The sequence below is a fragment of the Schistocerca gregaria genome, chromosome 8 (genome assembly GCF_023897955.1).
Source record: "Schistocerca gregaria isolate iqSchGreg1 chromosome 8, iqSchGreg1.2, whole genome shotgun sequence".
Taxonomy (NCBI): Eukaryota; Metazoa; Arthropoda; class Insecta; order Orthoptera; family Acrididae; genus Schistocerca; species Schistocerca gregaria.
The window spans coordinates 234,187,768-234,206,437 of record NC_064927.1 but is presented as its reverse complement, the minus strand read 5'-3'; the positions used below and the strand labels follow the sequence as shown (position 1 = coordinate 234,206,437).

At 43.9% G+C, this 18,670-nt stretch overlaps 1 protein-coding gene across 1 annotated transcript in view; it reads right to left on the bottom strand.

Annotated features, from left to right (window-relative positions):
- Positions 1–3,760: 3,760 nt before the first annotated feature.
- LOC126284588 (uncharacterized) overlaps positions 3,761–18,670 on the bottom strand; it is a 41,096-nt gene continuing 26,186 nt past the window's right edge. Inside the window, exon 2 of the mRNA XM_049983617.1 lies at positions 3,761–5,264. Within this exon, the coding sequence (XP_049839574.1) occupies positions 4,243–5,264 (1,022 nt within the window). The 3' untranslated portion in view covers positions 3,761–4,242. The remainder of the gene's footprint in view (positions 5,265–18,670) is intronic.

The following is an 18,670-nucleotide window of genomic DNA, read 5'->3' as shown; positions in this document are numbered from 1 at the left end:
AGAACTTAACACTACTTAAACCTAAGAAACCTAAGGACGAGACACACATCAGTGCCCGAGGCAGGATTCGAACCTGCGACCGTATCAGTCGTGCGGTTCCGGACTGAAGCGCCCAGAATCGCTCGGCCACAGCGGCGGGCTCAAAACAGCTTCCAGTCGCATCAGAATGGATAGATAAAGATCTCGTACGGTATTCAAGTGACTCATACAACTGTTCTTGCAAAATAGTGAGAATTTCAGGTAACGATGAAAGATGGACAACGCTCTGCAGCTACATTTATACTCCGCAAGCCACCCAACAGTGTGTGGCGGAGGGCACTTTACGTGGCACTGTCATTACCTCCCTTTCCTGTTCCAGTCGCGTATGATTCGAGGGAAGAACGACTGCCGGAAAGCCTCCGTGTGCGCTCGAATCTCTCTAATTTTACATTCGTGATCTCCTCGGGAGGTATAAGTAGGGGGAAGCAATATATTCGATACCTCATCCAGAAACGCACCCTCTCGAAACCTAGAGCCGCGCGAGATTAGCCGAACGGTCTTGGGCGCTGCAGTCATGGATTGTGCGGCTGGACCCGGCGGAGGTTCGAGTCCTCCCTCGGGCACGGGTGTGTATGTTTGTCCTTAGGATAATTTAGGTTAAGTAGTGTGTAAGCTTAGGGACTGATGACCTTAGCAGTTAAGTCCCATACGATTTCACACACATTTGAACATTTGAAACCTGGACAACAAACTACACCGCGATGCAGAGCGCCTCTCTTGCAGAGTCTGCCAATTGAGTTTGCTGAACATCTCCGCAACGCTATCACGCTTACCAAATAACCCTGTGACGAAACGCGCCGCTCTTCTTTGGATCTTCTCTATCTCCTCTGTCAACCCGACCTGGTACGGATCCCAAACTGATGAGGAATACTCAAGTATAGGTCGAACGAGTGTTTTGTAAGCCATATTCTTTGTTGATGGACTACATTTTCTAAGGACTCTCCCAATGAATCTCAACCTGACACCCGCCTTACCAACAATTAATTTTGTATGATCATTCCACTTCAAATCGTTCCGTATGCATATTTTACCGAAGTAACTGCTACCAGTGTTTGTTCCGCTATCATATAATCATACAATAAAGGATTCTTCTTTCTATGTATTCGCAATACATTACATTTGTCTATGTTAAGGGTCAGTTGCCACTCCCTGCACCAAGTGCCTATCCGTTACAGATCTTCCTGCATTTCACTGCAATTTTCTAATGCTGTAACTTCTCTGTATACTGCAGCATCATCCGCGAAAAGCCGCATGGAACTTCCGACACTATCTACTAGGTCACGCACCCTTCTCTCCAAACTAGATCACAAAGGTGCAATCATATTGAGATCTGGTGATTGTAGTGTCCAAGGGAGATGCGAAAATTCATCCTCGTGCTCACAAAACCAGTCCAGGACGATGCGAGCTGTGTGAACAGGGCCCCTGCCGTCTCGGAATACAGCGTCACCACTGAGGAACAGACACTGTTCTATGGGATGTACATGGTCAGCCAAAATGATCACGTAATCCTTGGCAGTAATGCGACCGTTGAGAATACCCATGGGGCCCATGGAATACCATGATAGGGCTGCTCAAATCATCACCGGACCCCCGCCATGTTTCACTCTTGGGACGTAAGCTTTGCTAGAGGCGCAACAACATTCATTCGAGCAAGGAACATTCTTACTTAGCTCCATAATACACGTTTTGTATTATGGATTCCGTACCAAGTTTGTATCACCGACGAATGGTTTTGGAGTTCCACTTCGCCCTGCGATTCGCTGCTTATGAAGCTCCCTTCGTATTGTTTTGGTGCTGAATGGGTTCCGGAGAATGGCCTTCAGTGACTTCTGCAGGTTTTTTTTTTTATATATGTATAGAAAGGTGCAATGGATTTTATAGTCGAATTGACCATGGTTTCGACTCCTAAACTAAGTCTTCATCAGAATTTATATTACCTAAATAAGGGGGATACGAAGTTAGTCATTAATAAGAAAAATACAAGACAGTAATAATTAATATTCGTATATGAAGATGTACTTACATACGTAAGAAGTTGAGCGTAACAGCTCTGGTCATACAATTTTATCACCAAAAAGGCCACGTCACATAATAAAACATCCTACGTAAAAGTTTTACTGTCATTTATAGTTAAAAATTAAAGATAGCCGCAAAGGGCTGCTTGTGTGTACTGAAACAGGTGGCATCAGACTGGGTCGCGCGTGTGCCGGCTATACTACGATGTGGACGTGAGGTGTAACTCCATCTAGTGATGAAAACTGGTAACATCTGCTCTAAGTGATAGAAATGTTACAGTAGTTTGTATAGCAGATGCATCTACAACTTTAAACATTTTATAGTACGAAGACATATTATAATTTAAAAGCAGTAATGAAATTTTTTTCAGTAATTTGTTACAGTGAAATACAATAAGTGATTAAACTGCAATGAGAGTATAGGGAGGAAAACATTTCAGAAAAAAACACGAGGAAAAATTGACATAGGTAAAAATGTCTTAAGGATCCTTCAGTAAAGGTTTGAAGCCACTGAAAAAATTCTTGTGACGTAATTGTAACTGTTCATTAAGAATAAGGTTATCATTGAGATAGAAGTGTTTGAATATTTCAATTTCCTCAAGAACATCAAGTCTACGACGTTTTCCTCTATGTGCAGAATATTAATTTCCTTAGATCTATGGCCTGTGATCAGCAAATGATCAGCGAAAGAAGATTCATGAATGTTTGTGCCTTTTTCCCCAATAGATGTTCTTTATATCTGACTGAAAAAGCTCGCCCTATTTGTCCTATATAATATGAAGGACATGTGTCGCAAATGACTTTATGGACTCCTGAATGTAAATTGTGAAGGAGACTGGTTTTCGGGTTATTATTAGTGGAGAATGTAACATTGCAGTTATATCTGTTTTTAAGGAGGCGCTGGATTCTGTAAGAGATAGGCCCTAAAAACGGAATGGAAAAATATTTCTTTTCTTGCCGTTTGGTACTGGAGGAACCGAGAGTAGTAACTCTGCTTGATGATACCATCTACTATAGTGGGTTCGTATCCATTATTAACTGCGATAGTTTTAATCAAATTTATCTCAGCATTGAGGTTTCCATCAGATAAGGGCGTAGAAACAGCTTTGTGATGGAGGAATGAAAAAGTTATCTTATTTCTCGTCATAATCCTCTTCACTGACTATCACGGTCACTCAATATACGCTTTCGTCCTTGTTGTGACTCAGCGGATGTATGCGACATAAGTTTTCGATGCGGTGCATCTTGAGACACCAAACACTTCGACTACCTTAGTTGCGGAAGCACCCACCATGAGAGCACCAACAATGTGCCATCGCTCGAAGTTACTTAGCATCGACATAACACACAACTACAGAGATCACTTTTCTGACCGCAGCTGATACCTGCAACGTACCGAGGACGTTGCACAGGTGGAGTTCGTGGTCAGGTTGGGTTGGGTTGTTTGGGAGAATAGACCAAACAGTGAGGTCATCGGTCTCATCGGATTAGGGAAGGAAGTCGGCCGTGCCCTTTCAAAGTAACCATCTCAGCATTTGCCTGGAACGATTTAGGGAAATAACAGAAAACCTAAATCAGGATGACCGGACGCGGGTGTGGTCAGATACAACAGCGCAATCTGCAGGCTTGACTAGTATCGGCATTTATGTTCAAGCACGAGTTTCTAGCTGTGTTTCCATATTTTTGTCCAACTCCTGTATGTCTAATTGCCTTGTATGGTTAAGTGAAAATATGAAAAATACGTGATTATGTTTCTTGGATCTTTATTTCACCGGATATATCTCTCTAACTAGTCGCTACAAGCTACCTAGTGCAGTGCGGCAATAACAAATACAGAAATCGAAGCATCAGATTTGCTGATGTAGACTTTTTTATCAAGGGCATCAATTAGCTTTGTTGATGCCGAACCGTTTCTCCGTGCCTGGAGTATCCTTACATTTTACTCCAATATGTGCGATGGACATCTGCCTGTTAGGAGAAATTTTGTACATTTATTCTTAGGAAAGCTCTCTGTGCACTTACTGGACTTCACGAGACAACTTTTGGACAAATAAACACGGTCAAAATTCATACATATCTAAACGTAGTAGGTTTGACGACAGAAAATATTAGTGTTCATTCGCCTTTATATTAACACAATACTTCCACGAAACGAAGAAAGAAAATTCGTCACTAGAGGAGGTGGATTTCACCAGGAGTATTTATCAGCGTTTGCAATTATTGGGCCAAGCTTAGAGGCTGCAGATTGTGCCTCCTTCAGCCGGTTTCTGGCGTCTATGAAGGCAGCCTGTACGTCCAGTTGCGAGAAGCTACCACTGTACGCCGGGCCGATCTGCAGAACGTCTCTGAGCTCCAGCAACTTCTTCGTCATCATCTCTAGTGTTCCGTGTAGGTCTGGCTTAGAGCTTTTCTTGCCGACCAAAGGCGCTATCTCTGCTATCATCGTCTCTGCGTCAGACAGCTGTGAACGCACCTCAGTTACCACCTTCTGGAAAACGACCTCTTCATCGTCCCCGCCTTTGGTGCTGTGGGCCTGGAGGAGTTGTTGCATGGTGCGGAGACGCGAACCAACTTTTTCTATCATGGCGACAGAGCGCTGTGTTGCCGAAGTGTCGCTCCTTGCGGTTGGTATCTGGGTCGGTGAGTGCTCTTCAGCCCTGTTTGGACCGGTGCGCCACGACAGAGAAAATAGATGCAAGGCACGGAGGAGGCTTCTGCTGCCCCTGGAACTCCCACTGGCTCCTGGGGACACCGTAGGTTCCTCGTGAGTAGGAGGCGGAGGAACTGTTCGCTGGAATCTCCGCTTGTTGCTCAACGTCGACAGTATGGACTGGATTAGGCCTTTCTTCAGCTGTCGTTCAGCCAGTTTACCTCTCCCCTCATTCTCCCTCTGTCCCGATACGCCTGCCTGGACGGCATCAGAAAGGCTGTCTTCTCCAGTTCGTCCAGAATGTAGAACAACATCAGCAAACTTTGCGTACGCGGTCAGTGGCGCTGTAACTTTGGGCGATGAAGTTTCTTCAGTGTTGCAGTAGCTATTTTTGATGAAAGTTAGGTCGTCATCCGAAGCCGTCGTGCGACAGTCCACTTGCTCGATCTCTTCATTGTCTGGAATGTCTGATTCCACTCCTTCCCCGATGCCATCCGTGAACACAGACACGTCATCTTTAGATTCAGGGGCCCACTCCGTCTCTGTCTTCCAATTTGTAACTGTGCAAAAGAAAAACATTTTTAATTGTACCACAGGAAAATATTAATTAGGAAATCACACGTCAAGTAGTGTAGTGTTAGAGGTGTCTCTCACTCTTGCCTATCACAGATTTCGTACAAATTTTGTATTAGGCACGCTAAGCGATCAAAGGAACGTATACAAATTTCTAGCTCACTTTCTGTTTACGAACCTCTTAAGCGAAGGGCTGCAAACTATCGCGGCGACATGTAGAAAAATTTTGCCCAAGTCTGAGGTGCTTATTTCGTGAATAGTTGTGGTAAAGTTGCAAAACTCGAAAGCTAGTTGGACAGTTTGCACGGTGAACATTCTGTTAAGTTTTGTGAGAGTTGATTCAGTAATTCTGCTCAAATCGGTACTCAGTCTCTTCAGTAAATTCTGTCGGACGAAAATTCTTCCAAGATTAAGTAATTTGATTTCTTCACGTAGTTGGTTTAGGAAGCTCTCATTTTCCGATCTTATTGTCTAGCAGCTTGTCTAGCACCACTTTCTGATGTGTGGATCTGAAGATGACAGAAGAAACATTGGTCGCAAAAACATGTGAATTTTGTCTCGTAAGGGATTCTGAGCCATACAACCGTCTGAAAGAGCAGGTGTCACGTTTTCGCCATCACGTGCTTTCCACGAGGTCTACAGTAATTCATCTATTGAAGCTTTTCATGCAAATTACTATTTCGGTTCATTATCTTCTGAGATCACATTATCTCTTGGAAAGCAGTAGTAAAATGCAAATGCAGTACGACTTAAGTAAAGAATGTAACATGAGGGTTAATCTTTAATTTTTCAACTTTTTGGAATCGTCCTACACAAGAAAAGAACTGAACATTATTTGCTGATTTTTGAAATGACAATTAAATGGACACCCTAGCTTTTTTTTAGCTGATTTGTTAAAGTTTCATTAACTCATCTAAGTTTTTCCGAATTTTTTGAAATTAGATTACTGGAAAATTGTAAACGTACAGAGAAAACCGCAATCATCAAAATTCTCTATTTTGTAGAGACAAGTATGTTCTTTCAAGTGGTTGCTGCAGCAAGTGTGAATCGGGCGCCCCTTTTGAGGTATAACGATTTAAAAGTAATATATTCTTGTGGTAAATTTTTTTGGCCCAACTTTTCTCCACACATCCCGAAATCTGTGAACCCAAACGTGATACAGCTTGCAGGTGTTACTAACAAGCCACTAGATAATACGATCACAAAATGGAAGATTCCTAAACCAGCTACGGGATGACATCAAACTGCTTAAACTAGGGGAAACTTTCGTAACGACCAAATTTCTCGAAGACTCTGAATGCCGCTTGGAGCAAAATTAGAGAATCAAATAGCATAAAACTTACGGAATGTGCACAATGCAAACTGTTCAAGACTCTTGCCAAGTTATGCAGCTTTAGCACATGTATTCGCTAAAATACAGCACTTCTGACTCTACCAAATACTTCAAAATGTCGCCCTTCGCCAGAGAGGCTCTTGCTCAGAATAAGAGCTTGTGGAGCTTTCTTTGAACGTTTAGCAAACGCGTACGTAAAATTTAAACTGACATGGTCGACAGGGGTACCCAAGACAACTTGACATGGAAGCATCCAACTAATAATGAAACAAAAGAAACTACATCACTATCCACGGGGGTCGTTCAGGCTACAGCCCTGTAACTAGTGGCGCCTCCTCCCTTCCACGCTATCTGCGCAGATATGGCCCAATTACGTCCTGTGCGCTCTAATTAAAACGTCCTAGATTCTGGGTTCGAATCCTGCTACTACTTAGAAATTGAATACAAATCATCAGAAATAATGGCCTAATATTTCTGATATAAGGAATCACCTTCGTTGTACTAATGATCTTGCCAAAGGAGGCGGAGGAGGAGAAAGTTTCATGGCAGTCTCTTCTCGTTAGGAATGGAAATGGCCGCTAAAAGACGGAAGAATCAGTAATAATAAACGACATGGTGATGTAGGAGACAATGGAAACCACTACATTAAAGTACAATGTGTTTCAGCAAGACATGTGGCCTGTAACTGAAAAAGTGGCATATCTTCATCGGCATAAGATTCCACATTAATCCCACTCTCGGCTCTGTGGTAGGGGACTTTCAGCGGGGAGGTAACGATGAGAAAAATTTTGTAAAACAAACGAAAGCATAATGCCTGACCAGTCGCTGTGTGGAATGTAAGAAGTTTAACGTGGTAGGAAAACTAGAAAATATGAATACACACTTCCGAAAGCTCAGTCTAGATACAGTGGGAAGTCAATGTGGTTAAATGGAAACTGGAGGATTTCTGGTCAGAAGAATATAAGGTAATATCAACAGAAGATAATGGTATATTTGGAGTAGAATTGATAATGAATAGAAAGGAAAACGAGAGAATGAGTTACTGTGAGCAGTTCAGTGTATAATTTAGCAGAGCAAGTCAACGTTGAACGAAAATTAAGATTCTGGCGGTAGTGACGTATCCGAGAGTAGGTTGCCAAGTTCATGAGACGTTACGCAAATGAAAGAGCTTGCATTGTAACATCACTGGATTACTGTATTGATGAGATTAAGTCAACTTGAGATGTCTCGAGACTTAGGATGAACTATAATTTATAAAGATACCGAACCACAAACGGAAAATATGTCAAACTGCAAGCGAAAGTCCAATTTATCTTTCACCAAAATCGTACGCAGAAAAGTGGCAGTAATGATGAAACAGCTAACTATTAAGACAAAGGATTTACATTGGTTACAAAAACAAATCTAGTTATAAAACAGTTAACGAAATAATTAAAACATTGTTATGAAATCATTTATCACGTAATTTTGTCACGAACATTGTAATATTTCGACGTGCTAACTAATGAAGGCACATCGCAATGATTTGTAAAGCCAAATTCCACAATCAGTTTTGTGAAAGTGTAGAAATTTTAATTGTGCTCGCTCGTTTAGCCGTGCAGTCTAACGCAATGCTTTCCGGACGGGAAGGCGTGGCCGGTCCCTGGCACGAATCCGCCTGTCGGATAAGCGTCGAGGTCCGGTGTGCCGGCCAGCCTATGGATGGTTTTTAAGGCAGTTTTCCATCCGCCTCGGCGAATGCGGATTGGTTCTCCTTATTCCGCCTCAGTTACACTGTGTCGGCGATAGCTGCGTAAACTCTTTCTCCACGTGCGCATACACCATAGTTACTCTACCAAGCAAACATTGGCGTTACACTCGTCTGGCGTGAGACGTTACCGGGAGGGGGTTCTATTGTGGGCCAAAACGCACTATAACCCTGGGTTCAGTGTGAGGGGCGAGTGGACTGCTGTAGCCTGTGGGGTTCTGTACAACTGAGGGCTATGGCGTGGACGTTGTATCTCCGACTTTTCTAGGTTCCCACTTCCATACAATACAATACAATCTTACCTGTAGACTCAAACGAGTGTGATTAAAACAATTTACTATACAGTTTTGTTACTGACGGAAGCTATGCAAGGAGCAAAGGTAATAGTCGTTAAGTCAGTCCTACGTCATATTTTAGGCACAAAACTCGTGTCTGTGTTAGTTTATGATGAAATACACTAGCTGTAAAATATTTTGACTGTTTCGGCTACATCATTTATTTGATTAACTGACAGACAGCCTAACACCGTTAAGCGGACCCAAATGTTATTTCGGATGGAGGAAACGCAACGAAGCTGAGCTACACACCTCACTAAAAATCGACCATTATCAGTAAGTCAAGTACTTGAAATGCAGCCACAAAATCGGATAAGTTTTAAGTGAAAGGTTGTTCTGATCTGCAACAACAGAAAATCAACGCCAATAACAACAGTTCAGGTATACGTGCCAACTTCACAAGCGAGAGAGAGAGAGAGAGAGAGAGAGAGAGAGAGAGAGAGAGAGAGAGAGAGAGAAAGGTACATGAGGATATTGAATGGGTTGACTCAGTATGCAAAGGGAGATGTCCCAATATTCAAGGGGGATTGGAACGCTGTATTAGGGGGAGGAATAGAAGAAGAACTGGACAATATGTCTTTGGTAGTAGGATTGAGAGAGGAGGAAGACTAATTCTTCAATAAAGTTTAGCAAATACACAGTTCAAAAATCAGAAGAGGAGGAAGTATGGTTGGAAAAAGCCTGAAGACACGAAAAGATCCTAGCTGGATTGCATCACGGGTAGACACAGATTTCGAAATCAGATATTGAATTGTAAGGCGTGCCGAGAAGATGATGTAGACTCAGATCAGAATTTAGAAGTGATGAGTAGTAGATTGAAAGTTACCCAGAAGAATCAGCATGGACAGCATGGTTTACTGTAGTATCGAGCTATGACAGGGCGCGTTTGAAATTCTCTAAGGCTGTAGATACTGTGATAATAGCTACTACATTAAGTGGTTCAATTGAAGAGGAATGGGCATATTTAGAACTGGCAATCATAGAAGTTGGGTAGGCAAATATGGGCACAAGGAAATTAAATGCAAAGAAGTCTTTGGTAACAGAGGAAATGCTTCAATTACCTACGAAAGAAGGATGTACATAAATGTCCAGGGAAAGGCAGGAATTGAGCAGTATAAGTCACTTAGGGATTGAGTAATTAGCACGTAGAGGGAAGTCGAGGGTAAATGACTCCAGCAGGTGAAATGAGAAGAAATCGAAAAAGAAATGGTCGTCGGTAGGACTGATTCAGGGTATATGAAATACAAGACAACCTCCTGTGAAATTACAAGCAAGCACATCAACATAAAGAGTGCAAGCGGAATTGCACTGTGTGTGAAATATTATGGGACTTAACTGCTAAGGTCATCAGTCCCTAAGCTTACACACTACTTAACCTAAATTATCCTAAGGACAAACACACACACCCATGTTCGAAGGAGGACTCGAACTTCCGCCGGGACCAGCCGCGATTCCACTGCCAAGCAAGCCGACAGAGTGGATAGGTGCGAAAAATATACTGAAGGCCTATGCGAGCGGGATGAACTGAAGAAGACGAAATAAGAGTCGATATGGATTGATGACTGATCCAGTGTTAGAATTTAACAAATCAAACAAGGCGGAAGGCCTTCGCAATTTAATAAATCTCCGTGTAAAGTCACAACCGAGCGAGTCTTCAAGGTGGTGTGTAAAATCTATCAGAACTTCGGAAACTAACATCCGCAAAATCATGAAGAAATCACTTAAGTGCGATAATTGCATAACAATCTGCGTAACGAGTCTAGAATGAAATTGCTAGCAAAAATAATACACAAAAACATGGAAGAGCAAATTGTCTGTTAGATGAGTATCAGTTTGGCTTTCGGGAAAATAAAGGCACCAAAAGGGTATGTTTTTACGTTGTTGGTTACGGGTTAAAGGAATAAACAGCGAACTCATCAATCCCTCAGTCGAGGGATAATTTATCGGGAGTTTGTAACATACATCAAGAGTGTGTTCTCATGATGAAAGGACGGAGTGGTAAAATCAAGGCATTGAAAGCAATACTAATGTCGGAGCTAAGAAGTAATTTATGGAGAAATATATGGATCGGGCTGGTACACAAGTCAGGGCAGACGAGCTGTCTCCCAGAACTCATACTTGGCGGAAGAAACCGCACCCTGCGTCCAATGCCCGCCAACTCGATGAAGGGTGAAGACACTTACAGAGCAAAGAATGACTTCTAGTTGATACGTACAGAACAGCAAAAGCGAGAGGGCTAAAAACGTAATGTGTATCAGTTGGATTGTAAATAATAAAAACAGGAGGAGAGAAATAGGTAACACACCTCGGTCGTTAAAGAGAATCCAGTATTCAGCAGAGTGCTACCCCTAAAATGTAAAAGAGGGAGCGCCAGAAGAGGAAACACATCGCATCTAAAAAGCAATTAAAACAGACTAAAAAATGGTTGAAATCGTGAGCTGGTCAAAGAGGCAGGGTAGGGGTCACCCAGACCAGCATGTGGCAGGCGATTTTCCTACCCCAACCACACTCCTCTCGCCCTGAAGATAGCTTAAAACCGTATATCCGAGAATGAAAACCACTTTTATGGAGAAAATGGAGAACCAATTCAACCATCCGTGAACTTCCGCCAACTTTAGAGGTAAAGAATATGGAAGGAGGAGGCATTCCACCAGGATATGAGTTACTGTCCTGGAGGCTCCGAAACCACAATGTAGAGGGGGGGGGGGGGGGAGGTGTGGCTCGTTGTATAAAATGAAACTAAAAGTTAGCCTGGGCATATTGAAGCGAGGCAACACAGGACGGTGGATACTTTCCAGGAGGAACAGAAGGAAAGCGTCACGCAGCTGTAGTCTGTTTGATAGTGCGGAGTTTATCAGAAGGCGCAGTACCCCACCAGGCGCCACTTCTACCGATCAGGTGTTTTTTCACCCAAAAATCCGCCCCTGGGGTCGTCAAAGCGAGTGGGGTGCGAATAATACCTCCTCTAGGCAAGCAGTCTGCCATTTCATTCTCTGGTATACCCGGATGAGGGTGGACCGTGAAAAATACAACCATATATATATATATATATATATATATATATATATATATATATATATATATATATAACGTTGTTGAAGAAGGTCTGTTTAATAAATGGAGGTCTCTGTTAATGTTTGTCACCTCCGCCATAAAAACACTCCATGTTCATGGCAATGAATTGTGTTCCTGACTGTCAGGAGACACGAAAGCATATTTTAGATTTTCAGTGTAAAAGATGGTAGCAACTCGAAACTCCTGAAGAACTGAACGTAACAAACGCCAGAAAGTAATGGAACAGACTGAGACTTTAAGACCTTGAAACTCATCGCTCCTTATTAGTGGGAATAGCAGGGGGGGGGGGGGGGGACACACGATGAGTAAGAACACGATGAGCAGAAGGTTATGAGGCACATTCCAGCTGGTAATGCCACCACCTGATTGGGGGGAAGGGGGTTGGGGATCAGGAGGTCTAAGCTGCTTGCATTCATTCAAAGAGAATATTATTTCTTGGAAATTGTGACGTGGTGATTCATAATAAACCAATAGTTTACTGAAGTGAAGGAGGAAGATTCCCACTTCGGCAAGGGGGCGGACAGTTGGACTAGTCTGGAAGGCCCCAGTGACCAGCCCTCACTGTTACAAAGCTAAAGGTGCCGCCAAGCCATAAACAAGGCAACCACAGTCGAGGGCCTGGTAAACACGGAGAAGAAAATGGTTCAAATGGCTCTGAGCACTATGGGACATCAGTCCCCTAGAACTTAGAACTACTTAAACCTAACTAACCTAAGGACATCACGCACATCCATGCCTGAGGCAAGAAACCACCTCAATTGTTGTCATCCCCATACATGAAGCAACAGAAGCACGTGATAGAGAATGTGGTACAGCAGGTGGTTATCAGCCATCATCTTATTCGTCACCTGTTTTTATCATGATTAAGCCCAAGAGAGGAGTTAAACAGGTAATTGACTATAGAGAACGCCCTGATCTCGATCCATGTATTGCCTGATTCGAAGATGCTAAAGTTTTTACTATACTAGATTTGTATCATGTATATTACCAGATACTCCTCAAGGAGACTTGCAAACCATTAACTGCTTTCAGAGCAGACTGGAATCTTTTTGAGTTTATTCAGGTCTCCTTTCCGCTGTCTACGGTGTAGCTGTTTAGTCTAGTATCTGAGACACAATGTCTGAAGGAATTAAGTTCGAGTTCGTTTACCATTACCTCATTGATGTGATGGTGTACAGTGGCTCTATGGAGGAGCATTTGAAACATCTTGAAATTGTATTGAGAGATTATGAAAGCCGGGGGGGGGGGGGGGGGCCTTACAGTTAACCCAGGCAAGGTAAAATTTGCATGTTTATCAATACGGTCTGGGGCTTGTTGTCTCCACCAAATTCTATTATAAAATTCCCTGCCCCTTCTTATGTAAAGCAGGTGGCGTGATTTATCTGAATAGTGATTTTTCTCGTAAATTTACGCAAGTATTTGTGCAGAAGGTGGCTACTCTTCATATGTAAAGAAAGAAAGGTGTTAAGTTACAGTGGACGGAGTCTCAGCTTGCTACACTTTTAATCCTTAAGGAGGCTCTTGTGGCAGTACCAGTTCTGGCCTTGCCAATCTTCGATAAGACCTTCATCGTTCAAACTGATGCTTTACAGACGGGCATCAGAGCCGTTCTGTAGCAATAGTTTGAGAAGGGCTGGAGGGCTGTAGTCTAGTTGCTTTTGCTCTGCATTCCTTAAACTATCTGGAACAAAAGCATTCAGTCTATGTGCTGGAACCTTTGACTGTGTTGTTTGCGTTAGAAAAGTTTAAGCCACATTTTGACCCCTCTGGGCTGGAAACTGATAATGAGGCCCTTATGTGGGTACTGGGTCATCTCAAGAAAATCGGTGAAATGAAAAGTACATGTGGCAAGGGCCTTCCGTCGCACAGATTGTTGTATCCACGGACCCAATCAACCAATCAACGCACGCGCGCCCTCACCATGACATCGCTGGCCACAATTCCTGTCGCGGCCGTCGGCGTCTCAGGGCCTTACCGCCGACGGAAGAGGTCGCGCCATGGCTGAGCTCGGGTCCGCAGCGCCATCTACCTTTTGCATATAAGGAGGAGCGCTGCCCCCGAGACGGACAGTCTGTTGTTGATTGTCTATTGCTAGCCTTTCGTGGAGTTTATATCGAAGCCATTGCAGTGTGATATTTGCTATTGTATTCGACTAGGCTCAGTACACTGATTACTCTTGGATATTACTTGGACTTGTATTGCTGGTGCACGTTTCGTCAGAAATAAAGATAAGTTATATCTTCGTTCTAGCTGGCGCAGTTCTTGTCAATTATTTTTCGGCCAACAGACATAGCTACATCCTGGTCACTACCCACGCTTTATACAATTTGCGGTGGCTGCCCCAAAAGTACCGCCGAGGACCTTGGGTTTGTGAGCCGTCACAAAACAGACCAGTCGTGAAGCTGGGTCCCCGATATGGCATTCTACGACGCTGATTACTCAGCTGTGGAGGAAGAAAGGAAAACCGGCAGGATAGCAAAATGTGTTTTGACCTCTAGGTTCAAGGTTTAGCATTTAAGGGAGTGGATAACACTGTGGCAGACGCTTTGAGCCGCATGTTTGAGATCCATCCGCTAACTGAGCAAGAGTGATTTGTTGACAAAGTTATGAGGAGACTAGTACTATACTATCAGAACTCCTGGAACTTTTCAGGGCATAGTGTGTTCTCAGAATTAAGAGCCAAAGAAAGGTTACGAATATTGTCCAGGAAGTAAAACAGGGTGATAATTGTTCTCCTTATTTAGTAAGGAAGGGTATTTTAAGTCATCAAAAAGGGGTGGTCCCCATAGATACTATCATTTGTCTTTTGCAGTACTTTCAAGTGTCCCCTATGGTTGGGTTGCATAATAACAGAGAAAAGAGAGAGAGAGAGAGAGAGAGAGAGAGAGAGAGAGAGAGAGAGAGAGAGAGATTCTTTTGAACGTGGAACGGGAATGGACACTGATACAAAGAAATTTTTTAAGAAATGTCAAGTGTGCACAATGAGTAAATCTGCTCTGAATACCTTAACCAGACGTCTGGCTTCCAAACTGGTGAAGGAAGCCATGGAGAAGGTATTTGTGGATTTCGTCAGTCCATTACTGTGTTCCAATAGGGGGAATGGGTATCATGCTTCTCTTCCTGTTGTCTTCTCGAGCGCCTACCAGAGCGGTGATTAATATGATGATGGTTTGTGGAGCTCTCAACATCGTGGCTATCAGCACCTGTAGAAGTTCCCAATCTTTACATTTTCAGTCTCGTCACCTCTTGAATGATGATGAGGACAACGCAAACATCCAGTCCCGGGCGCAGAAAATCCCCGACCCGGTAGGGAATGGAACAAGAGACCCCGTGGTCCAGAGGCAGCAACGCTAGCCACTAGACCACGAGCTGTGAACGGAAGTAGCGGTAAATGCGTTAAAGTGGATCTTTGGGATGTTTAGTCCTGGCAAGATCCTGGTTTCTGATAATACAGCCTCATTTACGTTGAGGGAAGTTACAAACTCCTGTTTTGGCATGGTGATTAGAAATCATCGTACCACCCCATTTTACTTCAGCTGCTTCTTTGTAGAGAGAGTCAACTGCAATTTGCGAGTGGCTGCGAATCATCATAAGAACCAGGCGGGTCGGGATGAGACAAACTGGTTCGCATACACACGTTCATACAGCTGAACATGAAAGTTACCTAAGCACTCCTGCATACTTGTTTTTCAGTAATTTTTAATTTTTTGTTTTTTCATTCCCATCTCTGGGGTAGGCGTGGAGGCCACAGAGGACTGCTCCATTGCTTCCTAATATTGTCTGTTTTATTTTGTTTAACACTGTTTATTCGTTGCTGTGGGCTTTGGAGTGGGGTATTTTATCTTCTACCTCCTAATTAGTGATTTATTTGAAGAGGATTAAAGGGGTCAGTTCCAGACTTCACCTTGCAATCAAAGGAAACCTCCAAAAACCTCAGCTGGAGCTGCTAGTGTTGCCACCATTGGTTGGTTACTACTTGAATGCGCAAACTGCTGTCACCTTAACACTGGGGATTGCGACCGCTAACTGTTCCATCAGCCTCGGCATGGTAGGAACTACCAGTGTAGTGACTTGAATTTCGCGACAGCACATTCGGTCATCCTTGCTGCTTAGCGAGACGGTGTTTTGTCTGTGCTCCAGGGGCGAATACTACACAAATTGTTGGTGGCTGCCTCCTCAAGTGTGTCTGGCAGTCATGCACTTGCTCGGCTGGGCACTTCGGTGCCTTTGATGAGTCGCCGTCTTCTTGGCGCCCAGACAGCTGCTGCTGCGTCCGCCTGTGGCTTCCCCCTACCACTTTCACTGGCGGGTTGCCCCCACAAGCTCGCGCTGCATAGTCGAGGTATAGATTTCTCTCGTTTTCTAACTTCTTTTTTCCTGTTCACGGTATGCGTGCTGTCTGAGAAGACCTTGAAAGCTCGTCACGGCACTACCTGCTATCCTTCACAGTCGAAAAGCGCAGGGGGCGTTTTTCTCGCCGCAGGTGCGCAAGCCACGAATTCCCACGTACCTGCCACATCTTGACGCTCGTTGGCAGTATTTTGCCACGTGGCCAAATTCTTGACATCTGAAGCACTGTGGCTTCATGTCCAGATTACAGGGGAGAGGCTCTCTTGGACGCCGAAGAGCATCATTAACTTTAAGATCTCGTTGCGATCATGCATTTGTTTTGTTTTGTTTTAGGGCACAAAAACAACTATGGTCAAACTCTCCCATGTCAGGAAGAGAAAGACGAGTTAAAAACGACTACACCTCAATCCCAATCGACAGAAGCGAGGACAACTGGGAAAAATGACATGGAGAAAGGTCGCAATTGAGAAACAGAGGTTTTGAACTAAAAATTAAATGTCCTTCACCATATTGCTACAACGGATAAAAAGTAAAACGCGGCCGACAGCCCATGCGTCGTTCGCTAAAACGGCCGATAACTCAGGCCGCAAACACAAACGAGAACATAAATGATTAAGAAACAGGGCATTCCGTTTTGAAATGGCGGACCGTTAAATGTTGAGCGCAGTGAGCACAAACTGGAGGGGCAGCATCACTTAACAAATGGCGATGGCTAAAAAGACAGTGCCCGATACGCAACGTTACAAATGATCTCAAGGGGAGATGGCCGAGAGGAGGTCGTCCAAGCCGCTGGGGGAGGCTTAATAACCCAGAGCTTGTTCCCATGGAGGGAGAACTAGTGGTTGCTGACAGAGGGCAACACAGAGAGCATCGGACGGAATGTAACAAGTAGCGGGCTGAAGTACGAGGACTGCAGTCTTGGCAGCAGCGTCAGAGGACTCGTTTCCTGTCAGACCGACGCGATCAGGAACCCACATAAACATCACAAAGGCTCCATCAAGACTGAGCAAAAAGTCTGAGTGACCAGATGTACTGCGCGGCATGATACAGTGCGAAGAGCTTGGCTGTAAATACTGAGCAGTGTTCTGGAAGACGATACCAAAAATAGTCGGTGCCAATGACGACGGCACATCCGACAGCACGGTCAGTCCAAGAGCCATCAGTGTAGACAAAGCTACCATCGCGTTCTGTGCGATAGAGCGAGGCTGGAGTAGTGTCCTTAGCAAATGAATCAAGGCCAAAGTGAACACACACGGGCCGCTGCACGAAGCCATGGTGGTGAAGGCTCACACAGATCAGGGAAGTCCCAGGTTGCATGAAGTTAAGCTGCCGGATCGAGAGCCGACACAAATCCAGGAGGAGTATGAATTTCGTAGTTTCAACGAACAGATCAGCAGCAGGCTCATAACGTAAAGATGGTGGAAGAATGCAGTTGTGCCCCCAGAAATCCATACAAATGGTTTTGTCAGTGAAGAAACGAACGCCATTGTCGATAATCCATGAGTAAAGACGATCGAGACATCGCTGAAGACGCCGCTAAATGTGGTAAGTCCGTTAAGAACGAAAATAGATGGCTTTCTCCAAGTCGAAAAACACAGCCACAGTCAGATTTCAGCCGAAAACCATTCATGACATGGGTGGACGAAGTCACGAGATGGTCCACTGCACAACTGCGCCCCACAAATCCACACTATGCAGTGGTTAGTAAATTGTGGAACTTGAGCCACCATTCCAACCGGGCATGATTCATATTGTAAGCGGTCCATGAATAAGGAATTTATTGCTAGCGCACTCGAGCAGATGTAATTTCGGTGGATTGCTCACGTGCTGCCTGCGATATGTAAGCTATAATAGAATCGCAGGTCAGAGAGCAGTGTCGGCTACAGTAGGAGCTGTGTCGGCAGCATTGGTGGTAGCTCGCAGTTGGGCGGTTGGGCAGGTCGTGCCTGAGCGATGTTGTGTAAGGTAAAAACAGCTTCGCGCATATCTAATTTGTTACAACTAAATTTGCACTAATATATATATATATATATATATATATATATATATATATAATGTCACTATTATTATTATATCAAGTCATGTTTTAAAAATCTTTTAATAATAATCTTTTTTATACAATTAACTTTTGACAATAATTCATCTGAATTTGAAGAATTTACTAATTTCTGCAATCCATGGTCATCCCGATTATCGTAAAGAAAAATCAGTTGTTTCTTTTTATACATGACAAATCTAGCGACCAGCATTACTGGGCTGTGGCAGAAAAATTTCTTACAGGAGCAGATATATACGCGTCATCCGGCGACTTCATTGAGGTAAGAACTTTCAGTTTAGTCAGAATGATCTTTCAGGGCCATGACGCAGCACTGCTGACGTCCAAATTTACCAATTTAGATACAGTCAGTTAAGCACCCGCCAGGGTAGCCGAAAGCGCTAACGCGCTGCTTCTTGGACTCGGGTAGGCGCGCTGGCCCCGGATCGAATCCGCCCGGCGGATTAACGATGAGGGCCGGTATGCCGGCCAGCCTGGATGTGGTTTTCAAGCGGCTT